A 21,704-nucleotide genomic window follows, 5' to 3' on the forward strand; every position below is an offset into this window, starting at 1 on the left:
TCAGTCCACGTACATGGGAGAGATGGGAGAGGCGGGGATCTGATCCAGGATGCGGCAAACGTAACTGGCGACGTCCACGAAGCGCTCTTCATACATCAGGATGAAGGGATGTTTCTGGAGGAAAGAAACAGTGAGCTTGAGTCCTACTTCCTGCCTTTGGTCACTGCCAACTCCTGAGGAAGGGATTGAGTTCGCTAGCTAGATTTAGGTTGAGGAGTTTTGCAAGCAGGAAAACAAAAACAATGAGCTAAAAGAGCCTAAAAGGCTCCATGGAGCTTGGGGGGGGGGGGGGGACTGTAGAGTTGGGTGATAATTCTCAGACGTTTCGTCAATACGGGCGACACCTTTCATTTGATCCATAGTTTGTATAGAAATAGTTAGTTAAAAGGTAGAAACGCCAAAGTCATTGTGAGTATCATGAGTTGAGGGATTTATCTCTTTGCCAAACGACATTTAGCTTTTGACACAAAGAAGAATTCTTTCTCAAAAAAGAATGACAGTGGACCCCCCCCCCCCCCCCATTTAGAGCATGTCCCTAGCCAGTTGTTACAGTGCATCAATGAGTCTAGAGCTGACCAGCAGAGGCTTTGTTCCTAATAACTTTAAGTATGATAAAAAAAATCATTTCATGGCTTTGTTCAGAACCATGGACAAGCACCGCCGTGACCGCCGACTTGTGGGAAGCGTGAAACACTAAAGAACAGCTGAAGAACTTACCAGAAGCTCCTTGTACTTTGGCCTTTTTGACTCATCCTTTGTAAGGCTGGACAGAAAAAAAGAACAAAAAACAAACAAACATGAGAACCAATCAGAAAGCCTGTTACACTTCGCTGACTGCACGTGTGGCCGAATGCAATGGTGCTCACCATAGGTTAACAAAGTTGATGAACTTGGGGGAGAACTGCCTCTCCTCTGAGTTGCTGAGCTGGGGGGGCTCGCCTTTCACCACTTGCGTCAGCTGATCAAAAACACTATTCCACTTGGGGTAAGGAAACCTTCCCGTGGCCAGCTCATACTGAAAGCACACACACACACACACACACAAACAAACAGGCGGCTTTTGACGGACCGGCACACTGGGTTTTCCCTTGTTGCAACAGCGCTTGTCGACTCACAATCTTGTGTCTTACCAGGGTGATTCCCAAGCTCCACACATCGGACCGGACGTCGTAGCCTTGTCTGGAAGCGCTGGGGTCTATCCTTTCAGGCTGGAACACACACAAGAAAAGACTCTTGAGATACTGAGATACTTCAGGTCGAAGGTCAGGGTCAAAAACTTAGCGGAGGCTTCTGTCCGATTTAAGATCCAACTTGTTGATATCGGTTTTGGCTTGTCGTGGAAGCATTAACTTTATGAACGTAAAACCGGGAGACGATGAAGGTCTTGTTGCTGGTACTTTCAAAGTTCCCACCGTGGCCCCGATGGACAGACGGGGTGAAACATTAACCGAGTCAAGTCCTCCACCACCAGCATCAAAACACCAAACGAGAGAACACTGGAAAGCAACGCTCTTTCACACTCGGAGACTCTGTTCTGACGGCTTGCCGCGCCCCTACACATTACTATCAGTGCTTCTGTATCTGTATTTGTTTTTGTTTATTATTTATTTACGTTATTATATGGAGATCCAGTCACAGTTTTGTTGGTGCTTGAGCTGGAGGATGCCGGTATCTGGGCATAGTGCCCGTGGGCCCGATGGATTTAGCCGCCATTCCCTTTTGACTGCTTACCGCCATGTAAGGCCTGCAGCCTGCGTCTCTGGTCTTGGCTATGGAGTCCACCAGCTGGCCGCTGATGCCGAAATCGCACAGCTTGATATTACCTCGTCGGTCCATTAGAATGTTGGAAGGTTTGATGTCTGAAATGATGGAAAAGACAATTTCAGAAAGGTTTCGATATGGGCAACAGCCAACGCTTTGTGCTAACACCTTTTAGAAGGTGGTATAAAAGAAATACTACCAAGGCTCAGTGTCAATTCAATAACATGACTTGTACTCAATATTGCAGAAATACTGGATTGCATTTTACAAACAACGTTACGTCTCACCTCTGTGAATTATTTTCAAGTTTTCTTTTAAGTGGTTCAGTGCTTTAACGGTCTGTGGAAGACAACACGAAAACACATCACTCCTGTTTCCGATGGCACGCGTGGCGTAAAAGTCAAAACGCAGGAAGACAAAGTGGCTCGTCTGCTCACCGCTAATGTTATTTTGCCTAGTATTTCCTCTGGAATGACGTCATCTAATGCACAATAAACATATTTGTAGAATTTGTCTAATGAGGTAGACATAAGTTCCATACAAATCCAACAGTCCCCCTGGAACAAAAGGGGACGAGGGGTTAGTGTCCTTCAAGACATAAGATAAGACATGAGAAAGCGACGTGGAGCATTTGAGGCCAGCGGGTTTTAGCCAGACCTCTCTGAAGAGGGCGCCGTAGAACTGGACAATGTAGGGACAGTCGCTGCTCCTCATCACCACGTCCAGATCCATCAGCAGCTGCTTCTGCTCCTTCTCGTCCACAGTGGAGCGAATCCTCTGAGGGACAGAGAACACGGCACAGTTTACAACTCGGACTTATCAGGGAACATCTGCCGGCCCACGATTAGAGTTTTCCTGTGATGGAATCGAGCCCTCGGCATCACCAAAGTCTTTCCACTACGTGCAGTATGGGCATGGAGAGCATATTTGTAAGAGATAGCGCTCGCCGCCTAACCCTATTTCTTTTGATGGCAGCAGAGCTCCACTGTAAAAACAATCATTTCCTGCCAAATTCCAGTTGGTGGGTTTGTAGACGTGTCCCGGATTGGGACCGCCCACAATCCCACCTTTTTTCTTTCTTTAGGATTACAGCCTTTTGTTCTAGTATAGAGTTTTTTTTAATTTTTTTATTCAAGATTCATTGGATTCGACAGACATTTACCTGCCTTACAGCTGCTTCTCATGAACAAAAATACTGCAGGAAACTCTATAATTTGGGTGAAGGAACAACAGCAGTTAGCTTAGCTTGGCCGCCTGGCCTTGAAGGTAACGTCTTCACCTTGACAGCCATGATCTGGCCCGTGGGCTTGTGGACCATCTTGTTGACGGAGCCGTACGCCCCGCGGCCGATCTCCCCCAGGTCTCTCAGGTCCTCCGCTGTGAAGTCACAATGCTGCTCCGGGGAGATCTTCAGCTTCCCCGACGACTCGATGCTGTGTGTCCGCAGGCGCTCTCTAGAGGAGGAGGAGGAGGAGGATGGGATGAGGTAACATATAAGGCAGGAGTGGCAGGAGGGGGCGTGAGCATGGAGCCATGAGAGGAACAGGCATTATAGATTCATGTGGACATGATGAATATTTGATAAGTAAACCCCTCAGGCCTCTGAGACGTTTATAGGTGCCCATGAAGGGGCTGCGTGGTCCGACTCTGGTGGGGGGGCACATTTGCTTGTCGCCGGTTGGCTTGGTAGGCCTGCAGGATCAAGGCTGGACGGCCTTTCATTTTCACATTACATTCATGCAGGACTAGCCTTTCTTTTTCTTTTTTAAATATACGTACATTTTTCTTTTCTTTTGACACAAACAAAAAGATGGAACAATCTTGTTCCTGGCAAGCAGTTCAGTTCTCACCTACAAATATCGAATTCATCCCTTATCATTATTATCACCATCATCATCAGCTGTCTCTACTCACATGTGAGGGTTCTGGAAAGAGGGAGGCGTCGGATTGAGCGGGAGCCTGGAGGCTGGTTTCACTGGAGGGTTGGCGAAATTCAGCTTCAGGGCTTTGCGTTTACCTGGTGGTGAACAAAGAGAGAATCCAGGTTCCCACCACATGCACACCACACTGTGGGCTCAACCAGCTGCCGCAAACAGGGGGGCACACGCGCGGTGTGATGGAATGCCCGTCTTACCTCGGCGACTTCTGTCTCTGCGCGCTTGAGATAAGCCTTTGCAAGCAAGATGCCGACTTTTGTGCCGCGAAGCATCCGATGTACTCGGGGCACAAGCAAATTGTTGCGCTCTGCGCCATTTTAAATCTGGCTGATAGGGTCAGTAGGACGTGATTTAAAGATCCAGCCTATTGAGAACTGTTCTCTTACGCAGGCTGGCTGACCCTTGGGTTATCTCAAGCTCTTCTCAAGATCAGAGGAAGCACAAAACACATTGTGAACACAAGCAAAGTGCCCAGATGAACAGGGGTTCCCGATACTCGGATACTGCCCCAGTTCTTTTCGTGGTATGGGATGCATTTTCATTTCATTCCAAATAATACATACATTTATTCAAGTTAATGGAATCGTTGTTGCTGCAATGGTGCCAGAAAACATCTTACTGCAGGATACTGATATTGGGAACCCCTGTCCAAAACATTTCCATTGACAACTTTAAAAAAAAAAAAGTGCAATTCAAACCTTAACAGTTCCCTTGAGATATCAAAGTGACCCAACACTTAAATCGCACTTGATTCCAATTTGGGACTGAAGCCCGACAGTGTCCAGCGAGCATTAGGACGCATCTCCAGAACACGACAGGGCAACCAGGCCCGGCCTCGAAGCTAAAGTGCCGAGTTCAAGTGTTGAGTCGCCTTTGCCATGCCCCGTTCGAACAGCTCTCGAGCGCAAACAGATCCCTTAACCTTCAAGCCCCGGTGCAAATGGGTCGCTCTAGGCCATGACTGAATCGGTGACAGCTAGTAGCAGTGAACAGTGGACAGACTCCCCAACTACCAGAGCACCACGCAGGCTGTTTCAATAGTAGACAGTGGCTTCCTTTCACCTGTGATGCAGCCAATTAAACGTGAGCATGACAAACACATCAGTGAGAACGCTGACCAATCACTGGGCAGCAGTACGCCCAGTGCCAGGACAGGAACGTGGGCTCGGGGGGTGAAAGTCAGCGAGGAAAGGAAGCCACTTTAGACTACTGAGGTGCACCCACAAAGAGTAGAGGTCGGTGTGCTTCGTGTGCAGGTCTATTGCTTACTTTGGGACACTCCAGACAGGCTTATCTGAAACCCTGAAGTAAAGAAAAACACATTTTACTGCATTGTCTTCGGGCTTGTTTAAGTGCGAGCGGGCCGTTCATTCGAAAGTGAGCCGGCGCTGAAAGCGACACCCACGGGTCAGATCCCTCCGAATGTGCCTCAGCCGGTGCAAGGGGCACCGTGGTTTTGGCGGGCCTGGGTCGGCCTTGCAACCGTTACGTGTGACTGGATGGGGTTCCGTTGTATTCCCAGTGGAATGAGGAATAGTTCAATTTCGGCAGGTTTGGTCTATACAAGCCCAATAGCAGAATGTATGAAAATGGCTATTTGATGAGCTCGTCTTTTATCCTCTGCAGCTTTCACAACTAGATATGAGAGAGAGAAACGTGGCTGAGGCTTTGCCACTCTGCTGCTGTTTTTCTGGCATGAAGCGCTTAACGATTCAATACTTGCTCATGCCACTGCTGACTATTGGCATCCTGGCTGCGGTGTGCCACGTGACGATGGCGTGGCCACTCCTGCCATAACGTTACATTGGAAGATAATCCCCATCATCCGCGCATAAAACTCATACACATATTTTTAGTCCGGTGGCTAGTCCATCTGTTTCACCTGTTTCACCTGATGACGAACCAACCTGCACTCAAAACGTTGTACTCTTGTTAAATGAATTGAATTGAGTCACAAGCCAGTCGAACAGCAAGTGGCCACTTTGACTACTGGCACTGAAACGAGAGCGGCACACCACAACCACAGGTCTGTGCCGGTTGAGGGCGGCAGCCAGCATCTTGTGGTAAACACAAACTGTTTATAAGAGACACGCTGCAGTCACATACCGTTAATCAGCAGTGGCACACACCAATGGGAACAGGTATTCGCCGGTGGAACATGACTGACGCTCTGTTTGTGTGTATATATATATATATATATATATATATGCCACAAGCCAGGAGAACAGCAGCGGTATACCAGACGTTAACAGTGGCATGTTGTCACTAAAACAGCCACATTTTGATATCTGTGCTGCAGACGGGGGTTTGCTTGATGCAGTGTCTCATCAAATGGGGTCTGTCTACTGTGTCTACGTAAGATCGTTCTACTATGGACACTTGATTTGAAAACATGCAGATAGGTGGATAAAATTAATAATAATAATGATAATAAAAAAAAAAGAAGAAATTAAACAGGAAATAATGATCGACAGAAAAAGGTGCAGAGGGGACATTTCAAGGAATTCCTTTGACAAGATATGGCCTAATCAATGTAACAATGTAAACAAACAACCCCCAACAGCAGACTAAAACCTAGTAAAATGAGTGTGAATAATACCTGTTTCATTTTGACATCTCCAGCAGGTGTTGGTTTCTGCAAGGTTTAGATAAAACATTTGACACTAGACATCTGCCACAGAGCAAGAACATGCAACTCAGATCTGTTGGCCGCTGGACACACGCGGAAATGCTGTCTGTCATCCAGCAGCTACCGTCAACACATCCATTATCGCCGTGGCGTGGCTGAGAGCATGCCGTTAGCCCGCTACAGGTTCTGGCCACGACCAGGGTTGGCTCCCCCGTCCGATAATGGATTTAGAGCGTGGACTCGAAGAGGGTGGCGTACACCCCGAAACATTATATCTAGCTAGCAATGTGCAGACTTATAACACGTTAACAAACGACAGACATATTGTTTCAGCGCAGTAGTGGTTTTAAAGACTGAGGTGTTTATTTTATGCTATTTAAACAGGCTGAAATCTCGACAGAACTAACAACATACTAAACGAGAAGGACCTACGTGACGTTGTCAGACGACTAAAGCAAATTCATCGGCCTTTTATGAATACATTAATTAATTAACTGATAACTATAGCTATTTTCAATTGTATTATTTGTATTATTTCTTTGCCAAATACAGCGGTGCATTCAAACAGTGGCCTGGCTTAGGAGAGGGAGACACTTCACTGTAGGCCTTGGTGGTAACGGTACTTGTACTGTTAGCAGCCTGGCGCTAATAATATCGGCGAACAGACGTCCAGTGAATGCGTCTTTACAGTGTCACGCATGTGGGATTTGGGTTTCGTTTCTAATGGGGACCATATCAGACCCAAGGAATGGGAACAGTTCACAGTGCCGCTACAGGTCTGTCGCTTCAGCTGCTAAACTGGGTGCTAGTGCATCACTGCTAGCCTGCTAGCCATGTAGTTTCAGGGAGCTACTTCAAGCTAAGCAGAGAAAGCGCGAGCGCTGGCGGAAACGGCGCTACCCAGCCTTCAAAATACAAGCGTACAGTTTGGCGAACACCTAACGTTACTACAGAGATCACACGATTGTAGTCAACCGTCAAGTTGATTAATACTAAACAAGAGTTCTTATTATGAATATTTGAATATTTTATATTTATTACGTGTATCATATCTGACATGTGTAACACTAGTGCCTGAATACAAAATTACTAGCCAGTCTTTGTCAATAACTTGCCATAGATTAACTGAAGAAAATTATCAGTGACCTTACATCCATAGGATTTGGTAGTGCCCATTCATCATCCTGGCTAGTTATCTACACTAATAGCCATACAAATTGAGCTAGTTCACGTCTATAAACATATACAACATGTTAGCTAATGTCTTATTGACAACAACGCGGGTTTTATTTTGAAAGTTCAGACTGTAAAGCATGACGTATTGTGTGTCCATTGACTATGGTTTTTCTGCTTCTGGGAAGCTACAAGCTATCTTTTTCTTACTACCTCCAGTATCTTCAGTTGAAATTAGAAAATAGGAAGCGGAGGCCGTTGTCGCCTACCTTGCATGCTGCTGCTCTGTGTCTGCTGGTGGAAATGGTGCGACGTGGATCCTACAGTGCTGCTGCTGTTGCTGGAGCTTGTGGAGTTGCTGTCAGGACTGGGAGTCGCCATTGTTGTGTTGGATTCCGGCAGCAGCGCTCAGGCTGCAATGCAGGGAGTGAAACTTCGCCCTCTCTGCCTCCAGACGGGACACTGCGCCACTTGAACGCAGCAGCGGCGCCTCGGCCACGTCCGTGCCGCCGCTGCTGCCTTCGGGGGGCTGTCGGAAATGCAGGAAATCACTATTACCACTTATGCAAATCAGCTCACTCTACATATTAAACCTCCCTCTTTATCTCGTTATATGTCCACATCCAAATTGTATTTACTGTATGACCCAATTTCCCGCTTTCATCTTCTGTGATTCAACAAAATAGTTAACACAAATAGTAGATACGCTCCTTTAATCTACATTGTGTCTGTGTTGCTGTAGCACTTTGACCCTCCTGCTGCATGCTCTTTGTGTTTGAATCTCTTAGGATATTGGTGTTTTATGTTTCATTTACACATCATAGTTGCATAGGGATAGCAGATGTGCCATCACTACAATCAAGTGTAGTATTTAGCTTGAAAGTTTCTTTCTTGACCTTTGACATAGTAATTTGGCGCAATAACCTTAACTCAAGGTCCACTTACTGGCTACATCAGTGCTTTCAACCACATCTCATGGTCTGTCTGTGGATGGAGTTTGCCATGTTGTCATGGAGACTTGGGCAACTCCATATGCCAACGATAACTGTGTGTGAGATGCGAGAAGATAGATGTTGAAAGCTCCAGTAAAAGCTAGAAAGAATGTGACATATAGCTGGGCCCCGAAAGCAAAGGTTTTTATTATTTGTCAAATCATACAGATCTTCTCAAATGAAAGCTGGGTGATATATATATTCGTTATAGTTACACTGCGCTGATCAAATCTCTCACTGCAGTGCGCAATACATTGCTCGACAAATAACAGCATGAGAAAATCAGTTATGTTCAATATGAAACAAAAAAGGAAAAAAAAAGGCAGCAATTACTCCTTGAAATATGTGTGAAAAAAAGTGCAACTTCTATCATTAAACCTCCAGATATCAGTTCTTTGTCAGGATTAGAAAATAAAAACTCCAAAGGCCTTTACATATAACTAAAAGAATGGAACAACTTCCATTACTGATGTGAACTTAGTTCCTTCATAATTTGTGAATGTTTTGTTCAGCTGACAAAATCATGGAACACCCTCTGCTATGGTTTTAAGTGACATCCTCCAAGTTTCCCAGTCTGGAATATACAATCCAAAGATATTCCAAACAGTAATCTACTCAGGATCCGCGTCACTTTTGCATCCTGAAAACAGAAGCACTCGGTCGGCCATCCTTCCGCTGCCTTTCAGCACCATCCTGTCCTCGTGCACAGAGACCGTGCAGAAGGCGTTGCTGTCCGGTGGAGTCTCAATCACCCCTTCTAACGTCAGGTGGTGAACCCCCGTGTCTTTATCCCGGTGGTATGCGCCTTCGTGGACGTGTCCTGCCATGAAACACACCACGCTGCTGTGGGACTGTATGACGGCCAGGAGCTCATCGTAGTTCCAGGCGAGGCAGATGGCGTCCGTGGCGTAGGGGTGTACGGGGAGGTGACCTGGGCGGAAAAGAATAACACAACACATCTAGAGTTCTGGTGTCTGCTCTCAATGTCGATACAGTACGGCATTATAAATACTCACATTTAACACCTCACTCAAACACCTCCAATCCCCAATTGTCTAATTCTCCAAGTTGCAGACATTTAACATCCTGAGTTGAGTTCAAAGTAGACGACCATGACACCAGATCACAGAATAGGTTAGCTTTAAAAGTTCTTACACCAACTCCGAACTGGGAAAGACTGGTTTGCGGTACTGAACTGCTAGAACAAACTGAAGTTATGAAGGGATATTTTCAATAATATTTGTGACTGTTTTAAGGAGTGCGTGTGTGTGTAATGACTGCTTTGCATGACTCAACTGTCTTGTTGTGATGTTGTAAAGTATATTTGTTCCGAGGGCCTAAACAATGAATACTGCCTGCGGGCCCCCACAAGTGCTCTACTTCAGCAGTGGTTGAAGTCACACTGTTGGTGAAGCCCTCTGCTTTTTTTTTTGCCAGCCTACCTCTTTAAATTCAAAATTCAGCAGAATGTAAAACACAATTCACAAAATAAACAGAGATACAGACGAAAAGAGAGAGGATGTTTGTTTTTGGCTTTTTTTGCTGGTCCATCGGCCTCCAGGTCAAACTCAGGAGACAGAGAACCCGAAAATAAGGGCTTGTTTTGTCCGCGATCTCGCTGAGCTCATGTGTTGCAGGAGGTGCAAAAGGGGCCAGTGAATGCCCTGCACTACACAATAGGTAGAAGCTAAAAAAAAGGCTGTATGACCAAAGCTGTGGGGGCAACTGGATAAAAAACAACTGTTGGGTAATGAACAAACATGGTTAGATAAACCTGAGCGACACCGGACCAGAACCTGCTCATTTTAACCGTGCGTTGACATCCCATATTTACTGACTCCACTGAGAAGAGGGCCAGGAGTCAGAAACAATCAGATTAATTCCCACTTTATAAATGCGACAGGTTTTACTTACTGGCGATCGTGACTCTTTCCTGCTTCTCATCAGCCGAGGCCAGAACCGAATCCAGCCAGTTCAGCTGGGCTTTACTGAACCCACCGTTGAACATTGTGAACCTCTGCTGCAGGCCCTGACACACTGAAAGAAGGACGCAAAATATGAGAGAAATACTAAGGCTGTCCATTTCCAAGTCTATATGGAGAAATCTAGGTACAGCCTTTTCTGAGTAATGGTGTCTCCTCTCCAGAACTACTGCCAATAGACTTCACATTAAAGTGCTCCAGTAGAGCCAGTTTCCACACCAAAACACTTTATCTTTTGTGGATAGTAATAGCTCTATAATATAATAGCTTACTTACCCCATGTAATTAGTTTCTTCGCGCATTCTTTTTCTTATTCCATTGCAAAATGGCTGCCATGAGCTAATTTAGTTTATAGTTTTGGAAATAAGTAAAGACTTAAATAAAAAATAAAAAGAATAAGACACAATTACAACAAAAAGTTAGTTTGTTAAAGTTAAAAGTAAATGTACGGCAGGCTTCACCTCCAATTCTTTTTTTAATCACTTTTATTTAAAAAAAGTTGAAGCTGTGTTTATACTTACACGTCACTTTATTATATCTTGATTTTTCTATTGCACTATCCTTTTTCCTCCTGCTGAAGCATTAATAAAGGATTATCTGATCTATATAAGGTTCAAATAACATGACAAGCTACTGGTCATACCAGACCAAGTGAAGCTGGAACAACAATGAATGAAAGAATAGAGCAATGGTGCCTTTAAATTACTGCTCATAAATTAGGAAGATTGTTTTAATATAAAAACACGTGTTAAAATATGTTCATTTGAATTATTAATTAAATTAGTATTGTATTATATATTCACAGTAGAAATGTGACCAGTTAGCAGGCCAGCATACTTGGGGGACAGTTGAGATCCTTGTTGTTGTTGTACTGTTTTATCAAACTCATAGCATCGCCGTACTGTTGGCTGGACTTCTCCCTGCCCAGCAGGCTCACGTCATACGCATCCAGGACGACAAACGTAAACCCGGGGAACGGGCTGAAGTGGTAAGCATAGATGTCGCTGCCAGCCCGGCTCCCCTCAAAGCGGAGAGCGCTGTTGAGCTCTGAACGCAGCAGCGCGCTCCTGCTAAAGTTATAGAACTCATGGTTGCCCCAAACATGGTGGACCTGCGCGGAGCCGGAGCCGAACTCCCGCAGCACGGTGTCCAGCGCTCGCTCAGAGGCGCCGTGGTCCTTGTTGAAGCCGTCGATAATGTCCCCCAGCTGGACGATGAAGTCTGGTTTGACAGCCGACCAGCTCTCCTGGGCGTTTCTCAGCAGCCGGAGACTGCTACGGTAATACCGCCGCCTCGTCCGGACGTAATTGAGGCCGTCGTCGATATCTGCGTACTGAATGTCAGCTATCACGCCGAATGTAAACAGCGGCGGTCGTTGGGGACAGTCGTCCATTCCCGTCGTTGTCTTCGGAATAACACGTGTCTGAGTGCGTTTGCTGTATCTGCCGACGGCGTTGACAGTACGGGACACTAACCAGGTACCGGTATACGCCTTCACATGATGGAGTCCAGCCAGGGTCCGGTTTGATGTAGCTCTGATAGTCCCCCTATCGTCCTACACGGTGACAGTTCAGCAGGCAACACACTTCTCCTAGTGACGAATGAAAACACAATAAAGGCAACGGCTTCCGGTTGTAATCCTTCAAAATAACGCTGTTAGAAAACCCGACGGTGACGACCATGGATTTGCGCAACAAGTGGAGTTGGAGTAGCAAAATGGCTCCTCCCACTTAGTGCAACCCCAGACATGCGCATTGGTGTCGAGAAAAAAAGGTATAACAGGAAGTACCTGGCCCGAGGTTTCCCTTTAGACGTCCATGGTTATTACATACATGCCGAGAAATTAATGTTACAAAAAAAAATTCTAATTAGCTTTTCAGGTTCGCGGGTTATTTCTCTTTGGCTGAGATCTGCCGATTAGTGCATCCTCCACATGTTCCATTTCTTTGTCTTCTATTGTCAATGGTCGATTTGATTCTTGTGTCATTCTTTTCTTAGATTTTTACATTATTAGGACACAATTTCCCTTGTCACTCAGTAACAATGATGTTGTTCGGGGGCGCTGCTCTGTATGAAACGCACACACTGTATACATCCGTGATAATTACAGTAGGCGGTGGAAGGTTGCAGTTGCCACGAGAAAAAAACAAAACAAAAAACATTGACAATGCAAGCTTAACAGATTCATTTACATATTTATTCATATATTTAGGCCATTTGGCCTTTAAAACAAAAGTTGAAAGATTGCAGGATTGTGGATCGATCACACAGGTCAGTTCTCTGCCCCCTCTTCCACTGAGGCGGTTTCCTTGTCCCTGGCTGGCAAAGGAAAACACACAGACACAAACACTTAATTCAGCAACAACTTTTCACCCCTCGTCCCTTTTTTCCTCGTCTCACCTTTTGGACTCATTCTCATTCTGCAACATCACCAACGGCAGCCAGGAAAACAGCCACGCAGTTGAGCTTCAGAGCCTCAGAAACATCAAACATGGAACCCCAGCAGACATTACTGCAGGTCTGTTGTATTGTAAGGTATTTCTGTTATTTTGTCCACCCCCCTGTTTAGCACGTTTTCTCCTCCAAATAGTTTTCATGATTTGACAGTCAACTTCGGACATTTTTAAAATAAATTTGGAAAAATAGTATAGAGTATCAGACACATGTTTCAGGGAATTTGTAACATGAAGAGTTTATCTTCTATAAATACAGACGTGTAACAGATGTTGGGATTTTTAAGGCTGATTTTGATGCAAAAATCAACATTTAGACCGTATGTAGGGATATACCAGTTTCAAAAGATATAATTTCAAAGTTTAATGAATAAACAAAATGTGAAGTCTCCTTGAATTCTTTAAATACTCACATTTTTCTTACACAGTTTGGCTGGTGGCTAGCAAAAAAATACCTCGGGTGGGTGGGATTCTACTGGGGGAATTTGGACACACATTGAACATTGACACACAGAAGTATTTCTAAAGTCCTGGCCGTGAGCCTGCACCTGACTGTCATTTTGGGTGGACGAAGCTCACCCGAAGTGTCTTTGCCCGGAGCCCATGGCGTCAGGCCTGTGACACACTTGGGAATCCACTTGAGGACGGCGGTGGAGGCCAACTCGCCCCACTCACCCTCGGCCCGGTCCTGAGAAGAAGTGCAAGCAAAAATGCACATATATCTCCACCGAGATGTTTTCACAAATTTCACTGAGTTCAGCATTTATTATAAGGAATGTATGGAGCAATAGTCACTCAAGATGACAGATAACATCATGCATATAAAGTCAAACATGCACTTAGAACAAACACATACTTTGCAGTATATTCAACAACTGTAATGCATTCTTGTGCATAAATAAGACTCCTCTCATGCTTGAAAATACCCCAAGACCATCATGCGAGACACTGATCTATGCAACTGGCAAAAGGGACAGCATCAGCAGTTGTGTGTAAAGGTGGAGGCGGCGGCGGCGGCACCTCCTCTGCTCCTCCTGAGGGCCCTAAGGTGCGATAGCCCTCCCTGGAGCCGGGGTAAGGTGACTTCTGCGCCTTCATATTTTTACCGTTCTCCTCAGCGGTCGCTGGCTGGAGTGTTAGCCAAGGGAAAGTTGTCGTGGTTATGAATGTGTGTCTGTGTCATAACATGAATGCTATTCATTCAGTGTGTCCTGACGAAAGATCCAGTTTTCCAGATTGCCACGAGGAAATTAAGCACATATATGGTTCAACGTGCAGTGCGGAACTAACCCCTTCTGGCGGTGAGAGTAACTACACAAACACTGTGTAACTGCTGTAGCCCACTCTGTCGCTACGGTTGTTTCCCCCCCCTCTAGCTCTGGCAAACCAGTCACTGCTGGTTGAAGTAAAATGCATCGCTACTGGTGCACCAGCACGGGAATGTCCCCACAGACACTGGGGTCCCACGTCTTTTCCTAAACACTTTTCCTTGACCTCAATGGGAAGCGACATGAGGTCAAGGAAAAGACAACCACGTTGCTAAGAGAATCCGACTGCAGCTGTCATTGACTTGGGTCTGCCGTGGTTGCTTTAAATGCTGTCGCAAGGAATTGTGGGACGGCATTACCGCCTTTCCTTTTGTAAAGGATGGTCCAGTGTACCCTTTGCTGAAGGAAGACTATTTGACTATTCGCAGTCCAGATTTAAAATCTCCATATACTGCGAAATACAGAGAGGTTTACCTGGCAGTTTCAGCATTGTGTGAAGTCGCTTGTCATCAGTTGAAACAATAAGACTGCGTCGATGATGAATTTACCTGCTCGGCTTGGTGGTATTCACCGTGCTGCTCATACCCAACGTCAAACACGTACTTCCCCGGGCCAGTTGGCTGCAAAGGAGGAATGGGATGGCATGGAGACATTATTTAAAGTAAAACTGTGGCTTATTACAACTCGGATTTCAATTTTGTAGCTCCAGCCATTGTTTCCATTGGTTATAATAATAACATTGCAGTCACTCGAGTAATTTGCGTTGGCCGAGCATTTTTATGAGTAAGTAATCAAAGCAGAACTTACATTACTGTTGACAAAGTTACCCCGGTATCTGTGGTTAGAGTGGATGTACTCTCCTGCCGACTCCATCTTGCCATTCACCCATGAGCCCTTGTACTTGGAGCCAGTTTCGTGGTAGTGGTAAATGCCCTGGCCATGCCTGGCAAACCAGACAACACCAAGGTAGTCAGTAGTTTTAAAATTCCCATTTTCGGCACCTCGTTAGAACGGATTTGTTGAAACTAGGCTCAACTGTTATTTCAGCAGTTTTTCATTTGAACTATATTCCGTATGTAAATAGGGCCTGCTATATACTGAATATGGTCATTTAATGCTGTTGAAACAACACATGCACCCTAGACATCTAAAGATTTTCACAACATAGATGTCATTTGTCCAGCAAAATCAACAAATCCACTCTTACTGGGTAGTAACTTGTGTCATGCACTTGTGGCTTTAAAACTGTCGATGTACCTCATATGATGCAGCCACTCTCCATCGTACTTGTCTCCATTGGGGTAAGTGTAGACACCATGACCCTGCCTCAGGTCCTCTGCCCACGACCCTGGCAGACAAAGAGAGACAGCAAATAAGAGTTTGGTTTCTGAAAACTCAGCGTTTCAGGGCTTCGGCTGGACCCATGACAGCTGACTGAACCGTCGCAAAACTCATAAACATACATCATATGCTTTAGCTTCATCGTACCTTCATAGTTGGAGCCGTCTGGGTAGTGGAACGTTCCCCGTCCATGTTTCATGTTCTGGTAATAGTCTCCCACATATCTTGCCCCATTCTTGAAGCGGTACGTCCCCTATTAGACACAGTAGAGGAGAAACAATGCATTAGTCAAAGAGAAGTGACATTTATGGAAACCTTTTTGACAATGCTAGAAATATTGTTTTCATCATAGACTGAATATTGATGGAAAAGGACACCACAAAAAAACATTAGTGGGAGAACATCGCAAAGTGTCACCTAATTAAGCTACTCCTTTTCATCACATCTGAAGGTTAAAAAGTCTCTCTCTTTTTTTTTTCATGTGGTAGACTTGGTCTCTTCAGTGTAACATTTTTGATCATACTTTTTCCTCACCGTGCATGAAGTAGTAGCTTAATTGGTGGGGATGTTGAAGGCATAGTAGGTTGCAGGAACCTACTGTTCATCTACTGTACAATACGCTGCATGATTATTATTTCCATGTGTACTTTTCTTGTACTTTGTGGGTTCACCCAGCCCCATCTGGGCCCGTGCTCTTGGCTTGAACTGGAGCAGAGCTAGTGGTGGATTTGATTTGGACTCAGCAGCGAAGGCACCTTTCAGAACGTTACCTCTCCGTGTCTCTTGCCGTTCACGTACTGTCCCTGATACATATCTCCGTTGGGCAGAACAGCTTTGCCGACCCCGTGCCTCTCTCCTGCCTCGTTTCGGTCGCCTTCATATTCCTGCGCCAGCCAAACAAACAGAAGAGTGCATCCAAGGACGGAGAAGATTACACAGGGCAACAGACAGCCACTTGTTCAACGTTAGCTTCAGCCGGCTAACAACAGCAAACCGAACAGAGCATCAACCGAACATTAACTAGCTAGTTACATTCTCTCACCCCGAGTTTACTGTGCTCCTCGTCAAACTCATCAGATCCCACATCCGACATGGCTCTAAGTCAATTTCCCAGCCTGGACAACTTTGAGTTAGAGGCGCAGTGGTGCAAACCAGAGAGCCAGCTAGTTTACGGTTGCCACGGCAACGGCCAGTCACACGTGACCAAGAGTTGCTCGTGAAAGCTAGTTAGTATCCCTCCTCATACGCGCCTGTCCGAAATATCAACTTCTCAGTGACTCGGAAACAGCCTTGTTTGCAGCCTGGCGACAGTACATCTGTCATCAGTGAGTTTTTGAAGGCTTTAAGAGGGGACAGTAGGTTTGTTTTAAACCAATGTAATATAATTACTGAAAACAGCTGAAAAGTCCCCGAATTTGGAGACGTATGCTAACTAGGCCACGTCATTTTCATTGGACAGTATATTCCCAATTAAATGGGAATATCTTCTTTTTTGCCAGTAGTAATACAGCCCGTAATACCCCAAAGTCACAGTTTATATAATTCAACACAATTATTCTATGACGTTTATAAAACTTCAAAGCACGAGCTTTTCTCCCCGATCAGGCTAATTGGCACTGAAAGCGCGCGCTCACTCACTGGCAGACAGGGAGAACTTGCTAGCAAAGATGCTCTATTATAAGCTAGCTGCTAAAACTGTAGCCCGTCTCTTCTTTGCCTTACTAAGCCAACGCTACACTACACGTTGTGTACGACTAGCTACAGTGATGCTTATGATACATAGCATAATTAAGGTTACCTTAATGGTTTTCAGAATTGTGTGTGCCTCTGTGTGGTGGACCATTGACCGTCCTATCTCTCTCTCCCTTTAAAGTTAAGCAGGTCCAGACCGGACTCTTTATAATGTTACTACAGAGACACAACAGTTCCCACCATGAGCAAGGACTATGGCGACAGTGGCAAGAAACAACTTCAGGCAGAAAGAGGCAGAAACCTCGAGCAGAACCAGGACTCCAGGTGGGCAGTCATATGCTTTGACCGGTTGGGTTGGAGAGAGACAGAGAGAGAGAGAGAGAGAGACGTAGAGACATAGACAGACAGGCAGACAGGCAGAGATGTATGGCAGCACCAGCAGTAGCCATGGCAGCTATAATTATAATAATAATGGAAATATGACTGGTAATAGTAGTTACAGCTGTAATAATAACAGAGATATGATTAATAATAGCAATAACATCTTTAATAGTAACAGAACTACAACTAAAGATGATAACTGTAGTGATGAGAGTCAAGCGGGCCCATGGCAGCAGTATCCAGGTGTACCAGGACCACGATCCACAGGGACCTGCGAGACGAGAAAGCTCAAAGAAACTCCGGGGAAGATATAAAGTTAGTAATATGCATTGGTGGGACATGAATGTGTAAAGATGGAGAGGGAGAGGAGGAAAGCTCAGTGCATCATGGGAAGTCCCCCAGCAGTCTCGGCCTGTAGCAGCATAACTAGGGGGCTGGTCCAGGCAGGCCTGAGCCAGCCCTAGCTATAAGCATTAGTAAGTCAGTAAGGAGCATTCTGTGAATAAGGTACAGGCTAGAAAAAAAATGTGTGTATAGAGAAACCTGTGAATAAAAGCTTTTTGTTGTAACAGATTGAGTGTTTGTTACAACAGACACAGGTTTTGATAGATGCAGTTCAATGAATTGCTGTGGATGAATGTACTATTCGGTGACTGAAAAATAAGGAAAATAAGGAAAAGTTACAACAACAAACAAATGTTTATTCACAGGTCTCTTAGTGTGTGCTCATGATGCACATCCTGCTGTCATCAAGTAAGGTAGGTAACTGCCTGTTGTTTCTCATCAGAGACACTGGAGGGCGCTGTGGTCTACCGTTCATTGGCAAGGAAAAAGACATTTCATGAGAATAGTCCTTTAGTATTATTGCACAGGGATGTAAAAAAAAAAAAGGCTGCAAATTTTTTATGTTTTTTGTATTATGTTTGTAATTTTCCTCTAAAAATGTATGTTCAGTTTTACTCTTTTAACTTGTCCAAATTAAACCACTACATACTGAAGACCATCTGGTATCCAACAGAAATGGACAATATGCATGATATAGACTAATCTATTAATTGGAAAAAAAGCAATGTCTAAAATGAATTTACGTTTACAAAATGTGTTCAGTATATCAGAATGTCTTGTTTGTTTGTGTTTTTGATTATTTTTAATGAGTTGTAGCTCAGGGAGGAGCAATTGTTAACAGCTGTCCATTAAATGATACCAACGTGCATCTCTGACAGATAATGGACTGTGTGACCTCTGCTTAGCAGCCCTTTATTTAGACAACTTGAACTTGACTTGACATTAACTCATAAGCCGTGAGATTTTGCCATCTGTTGCATTAAAGATTAGAATGAACTCTGGTTCCAATCCACTGCATTCACTTTGGCTCTCTGAGACTCATGAGGAGGTGATATTCAAAATGTCTGAAGCCGTTATTCAATCAATAGAAAGGCACATGCCGGTTAAAAAAAGGCAAATGAAAGGCAGTTTGTGGCTGCGGCGATAATCCATCCTTGCATCACTGTCCTCGCACTGAGTATCATTGTCCCTTTGAAGCCAGTCCCTAAGAATATCTCACTCCTGATTAATTCCCTAAAGTAGCCCATATTTAAGATGGAGGCAGCGTAATCCGCAGGTTCATTGGCTGCTTGTTCATGATTTAGCACCCTCCTTGTCAGTTTACAGCCATCTAATCTCCCTCTCATGACACGAGAATGACAAATTAGTGACAGTTTGAGGACCTCAGTTCACTCAAAGCTGGTAGAGCTGTTCACTCATTTTGATGTCCTGTTACCTTGGTGCATGTAATGCTGGACTGATGGCGTCTGTCTGCATGTAGACACATTTTTGCCGATACCACCAAGCACACTATCTAAAGGAAAAAATCATTACAGATCTAATTAGAGAGCTTATTTGCTTTCTTTCCAAGAGTGAGATCAGAGGAGCAATATCAATCCAGCCAGGAGTGGTTAGCTTAGCATAAAGACTGGAAGCCAGGGAAACGGCTAGCTTAGCTCTCGCCAAAGTTCAAAAATAGGCCTGCCAACTAAAGTTCACTAATTATCACTAACTCTAACCCTAACCCTAACACAAACAGAAAGGTAAAATGACTACTTGTGGCAGTGACTCTCTAGAGTGTTGTCGTCGCATTGAGGTTGCGAGGTGCCATCCAGAGTACCTGAACCGAAACCTATACCAAAACCTCAACAGAGAGGCTTGCTGCCCCCCCTCCACTCTTTATGCTAAGCTAGGCCGACCACACCCTGGCCCCCTGCTCTGTACGTAATGCACAGACGTGAGAGTGATATTGATCTTCTCATCTCTCTCTTGGACAGAAAATGTATATATTTCTGAAAGTGTTGATATTATAAGTATTATTTAAACTAATAACCCTGTTTTCATAATTCTCCTTATCCAACAAGTTTATAGTTTTCATCCTTAACTGTTTTAATATGATTTCGGGATATGTGTTTTCTTTTGTGTTATTCTTGACATTCGTCCTCACTTAACTGTCCTGTTTGAAAAGCTCTGGTAACCTCCTCCTCAGCCAATCTTTCCCAATAGGTCACGATTTGCCGCGCTGTCCTGCAGTGTGTCCCTCTTTGGGAGATGATGGCAGGAGAAAAGAGAGGACTCCAAATCTCTGACACGACCATTAGTCCACTGTAATCTCTAAAGCCGTCCCAGGAGGATCCTGGGGGAATGTCTATTGAGGGATTCATCAGCTATGCCTTTATTTATAAGCCTGTCATAGCAATCACAAGGGTCATGGACGCATTTTGGGTAATATTTCAAAACAGCTTATAAGCCTCTGAGACAGCGGCATCGCATGTTGTACTTCAACACTGAAATGCATGCGTCTGACCACAACAACTCTCCTGGTTAAAGTGACTTGTGTGTTGACATATTATATGATTTTACGAAGTCAAAACCCATGTGCCATGACACAAAGCAAATTCCAGCATAATTTTCCATGAAATCTGTATGAAAAATGACTTTTAATCACGGAAGACGAAATACACTAACATTGTTAGGCAACACATATATAGATGTCATATGATAACACATACTATACACCTGATATACAAATAAGTTTATTAGGAGTAGTCACTTCTGAGAATTAGATCAGGGGATTGATAACATTCTCATGTCTGTGCACGACGCACAGAGCTGGAGTCCGGGTACGCAACGTTAGCCTAGCATAAAGTCTGGGAACATGGGGAAACAGTGGAAAGAAAAAAAACAACGAAAGAAACACCCTTTTAAAGCTCACTTTCATTTGTATAATCTGTACTGAAAAAGACATGCAAGAATTATAATTTGAGGGTCGAGGGGATGTTTGTGTGTTGGAACAATTTCTCCATGAATTACAAGTCTTTAGGCTACAGTAAGCCAGGCTCGTCACACCCTGACCCCAGCTTAGTACTTCACACAGACATGAGATTGATGTCAATCTTCCCATCTTACTCTTGGAAAGACAGCAAATGTATTTCCCCAAAACATGCTTATTAAGATGACTTTAAACACACAGTCACGGACATTTTAAAGACCGAAAGTGCAGTTTTTTAATGTACAGTGTACTGTTCTTTATTGTCTTTAAATGTCTGTTATGCTTTTCTTCTTATACTGCACACTGTTCTGTGCCTGATAAGCTTGAGTGTTATAGACCACTGTAAACATTGAGTTTATGAGGAATGACTTTATATGATGGATACGTCTGTTTAAATTTCCATAATAGCCCCCTTAATAGTGCTGTTTGGTTCTAATCTTCCAAACACAGCAATGAAGATGTAAAACAAACACTGTTGGTCTCTGCGTGCTCGGAGCATTTCAGCATCTATGTGGATCTGGATCCCTGGCAGAGGTCACCCTCCTTTGGCATTCATTCTTTTCTTGCGCCGCAGTGGCCCCCCCCCCGCCTCGGATTTATAACAAAAGCTTGGTGACATCTACGTGATATCACATGCCAAACTAATCACTTCTCTCCACCCACATTCAGTAGAGGCTTTGACCTAAATATAGGTGTTTGCTGTGTCTCCTCATGCCACCAAGAGGGACCTTATAAAAGCAGCAAGGGTCAAAGCACTCCATATTTTCCAGCCGGGACTT

The 21,704-nt window shown here is 44.5% G+C and overlaps 3 protein-coding genes across 6 annotated transcripts; all 3 read right to left on the minus strand.

Annotated features, from left to right (window-relative positions):
* On the minus strand, nucleotides 1–7,896 carry map2k4b (mitogen-activated protein kinase kinase 4b). Of its 3 annotated transcripts, XM_070926555.1 has the most exons (13): nucleotides 7,770–7,896; nucleotides 6,298–6,333; nucleotides 4,968–5,000; nucleotides 3,676–3,778; nucleotides 3,041–3,215; nucleotides 2,419–2,538; nucleotides 2,199–2,318; nucleotides 2,049–2,100; nucleotides 1,732–1,859; nucleotides 1,131–1,208; nucleotides 867–1,015; nucleotides 718–763; nucleotides 1–114 (listed from the first exon to the last, which is right to left on the minus strand). In XM_070926555.1, the coding sequence occupies exons 1-13, from the start codon at nucleotides 7,879–7,881 to the stop codon at nucleotides 1–3; spliced, it is 1,266 nt and encodes a 421-aa protein (XP_070782656.1). In that variant the 5' UTR covers nucleotides 7,882–7,896. The 3 variants fall into 3 exon arrangements, with proteins under 3 accessions (XP_070782656.1, XP_070782657.1, XP_070782655.1); XM_070926556.1 differs by lacking the exon at nucleotides 4,968–5,000; XM_070926554.1 differs by lacking the exon at nucleotides 6,298–6,333 and having other exon boundaries at nucleotides 7,770–7,881.
* A 719-nt stretch (nucleotides 7,897–8,615) lies between these two features.
* adprm (ADP-ribose/CDP-alcohol diphosphatase, manganese-dependent) lies at nucleotides 8,616–12,049 on the minus strand. 2 transcript variants are annotated; one of them, XM_070927313.1, is made up of 3 exons: nucleotides 11,321–12,049; nucleotides 10,407–10,529; nucleotides 8,616–9,423 (listed from the first exon to the last, which is right to left on the minus strand). In XM_070927313.1, exons 1-3 carry the CDS (start codon nucleotides 11,865–11,867, stop codon nucleotides 9,104–9,106), a joined length of 990 nt encoding a protein of 329 aa, XP_070783414.1. In that variant the 5' UTR covers nucleotides 11,868–12,049; the 3' UTR covers nucleotides 8,616–9,103. The 2 variants fall into 2 exon arrangements, with proteins under 2 accessions (XP_070783414.1, XP_070783413.1); XM_070927312.1 differs by having other exon boundaries at nucleotides 11,312–12,049.
* Nucleotides 12,050–12,746: 697 nt separating this feature from the next.
* Nucleotides 12,747–16,629, minus strand: rsph1 (radial spoke head component 1). Its single transcript, XM_070927591.1, has 8 exons — nucleotides 16,579–16,629; nucleotides 16,307–16,420; nucleotides 15,684–15,789; nucleotides 15,453–15,543; nucleotides 15,003–15,138; nucleotides 14,744–14,815; nucleotides 13,507–13,615; nucleotides 12,747–12,793 (listed from the first exon to the last, which is right to left on the minus strand). Exons 1-8 carry the CDS (start codon nucleotides 16,627–16,629, stop codon nucleotides 12,747–12,749), a joined length of 726 nt encoding a protein of 241 aa, XP_070783692.1.
* Nucleotides 16,630–21,704: the final 5,075 nt, after the last annotated feature.

This window comes from Enoplosus armatus, chromosome 20, assembly GCF_043641665.1.
Source record: "Enoplosus armatus isolate fEnoArm2 chromosome 20, fEnoArm2.hap1, whole genome shotgun sequence".
Taxonomy (NCBI): Eukaryota; Metazoa; Chordata; class Actinopteri; order Centrarchiformes; family Enoplosidae; genus Enoplosus; species Enoplosus armatus.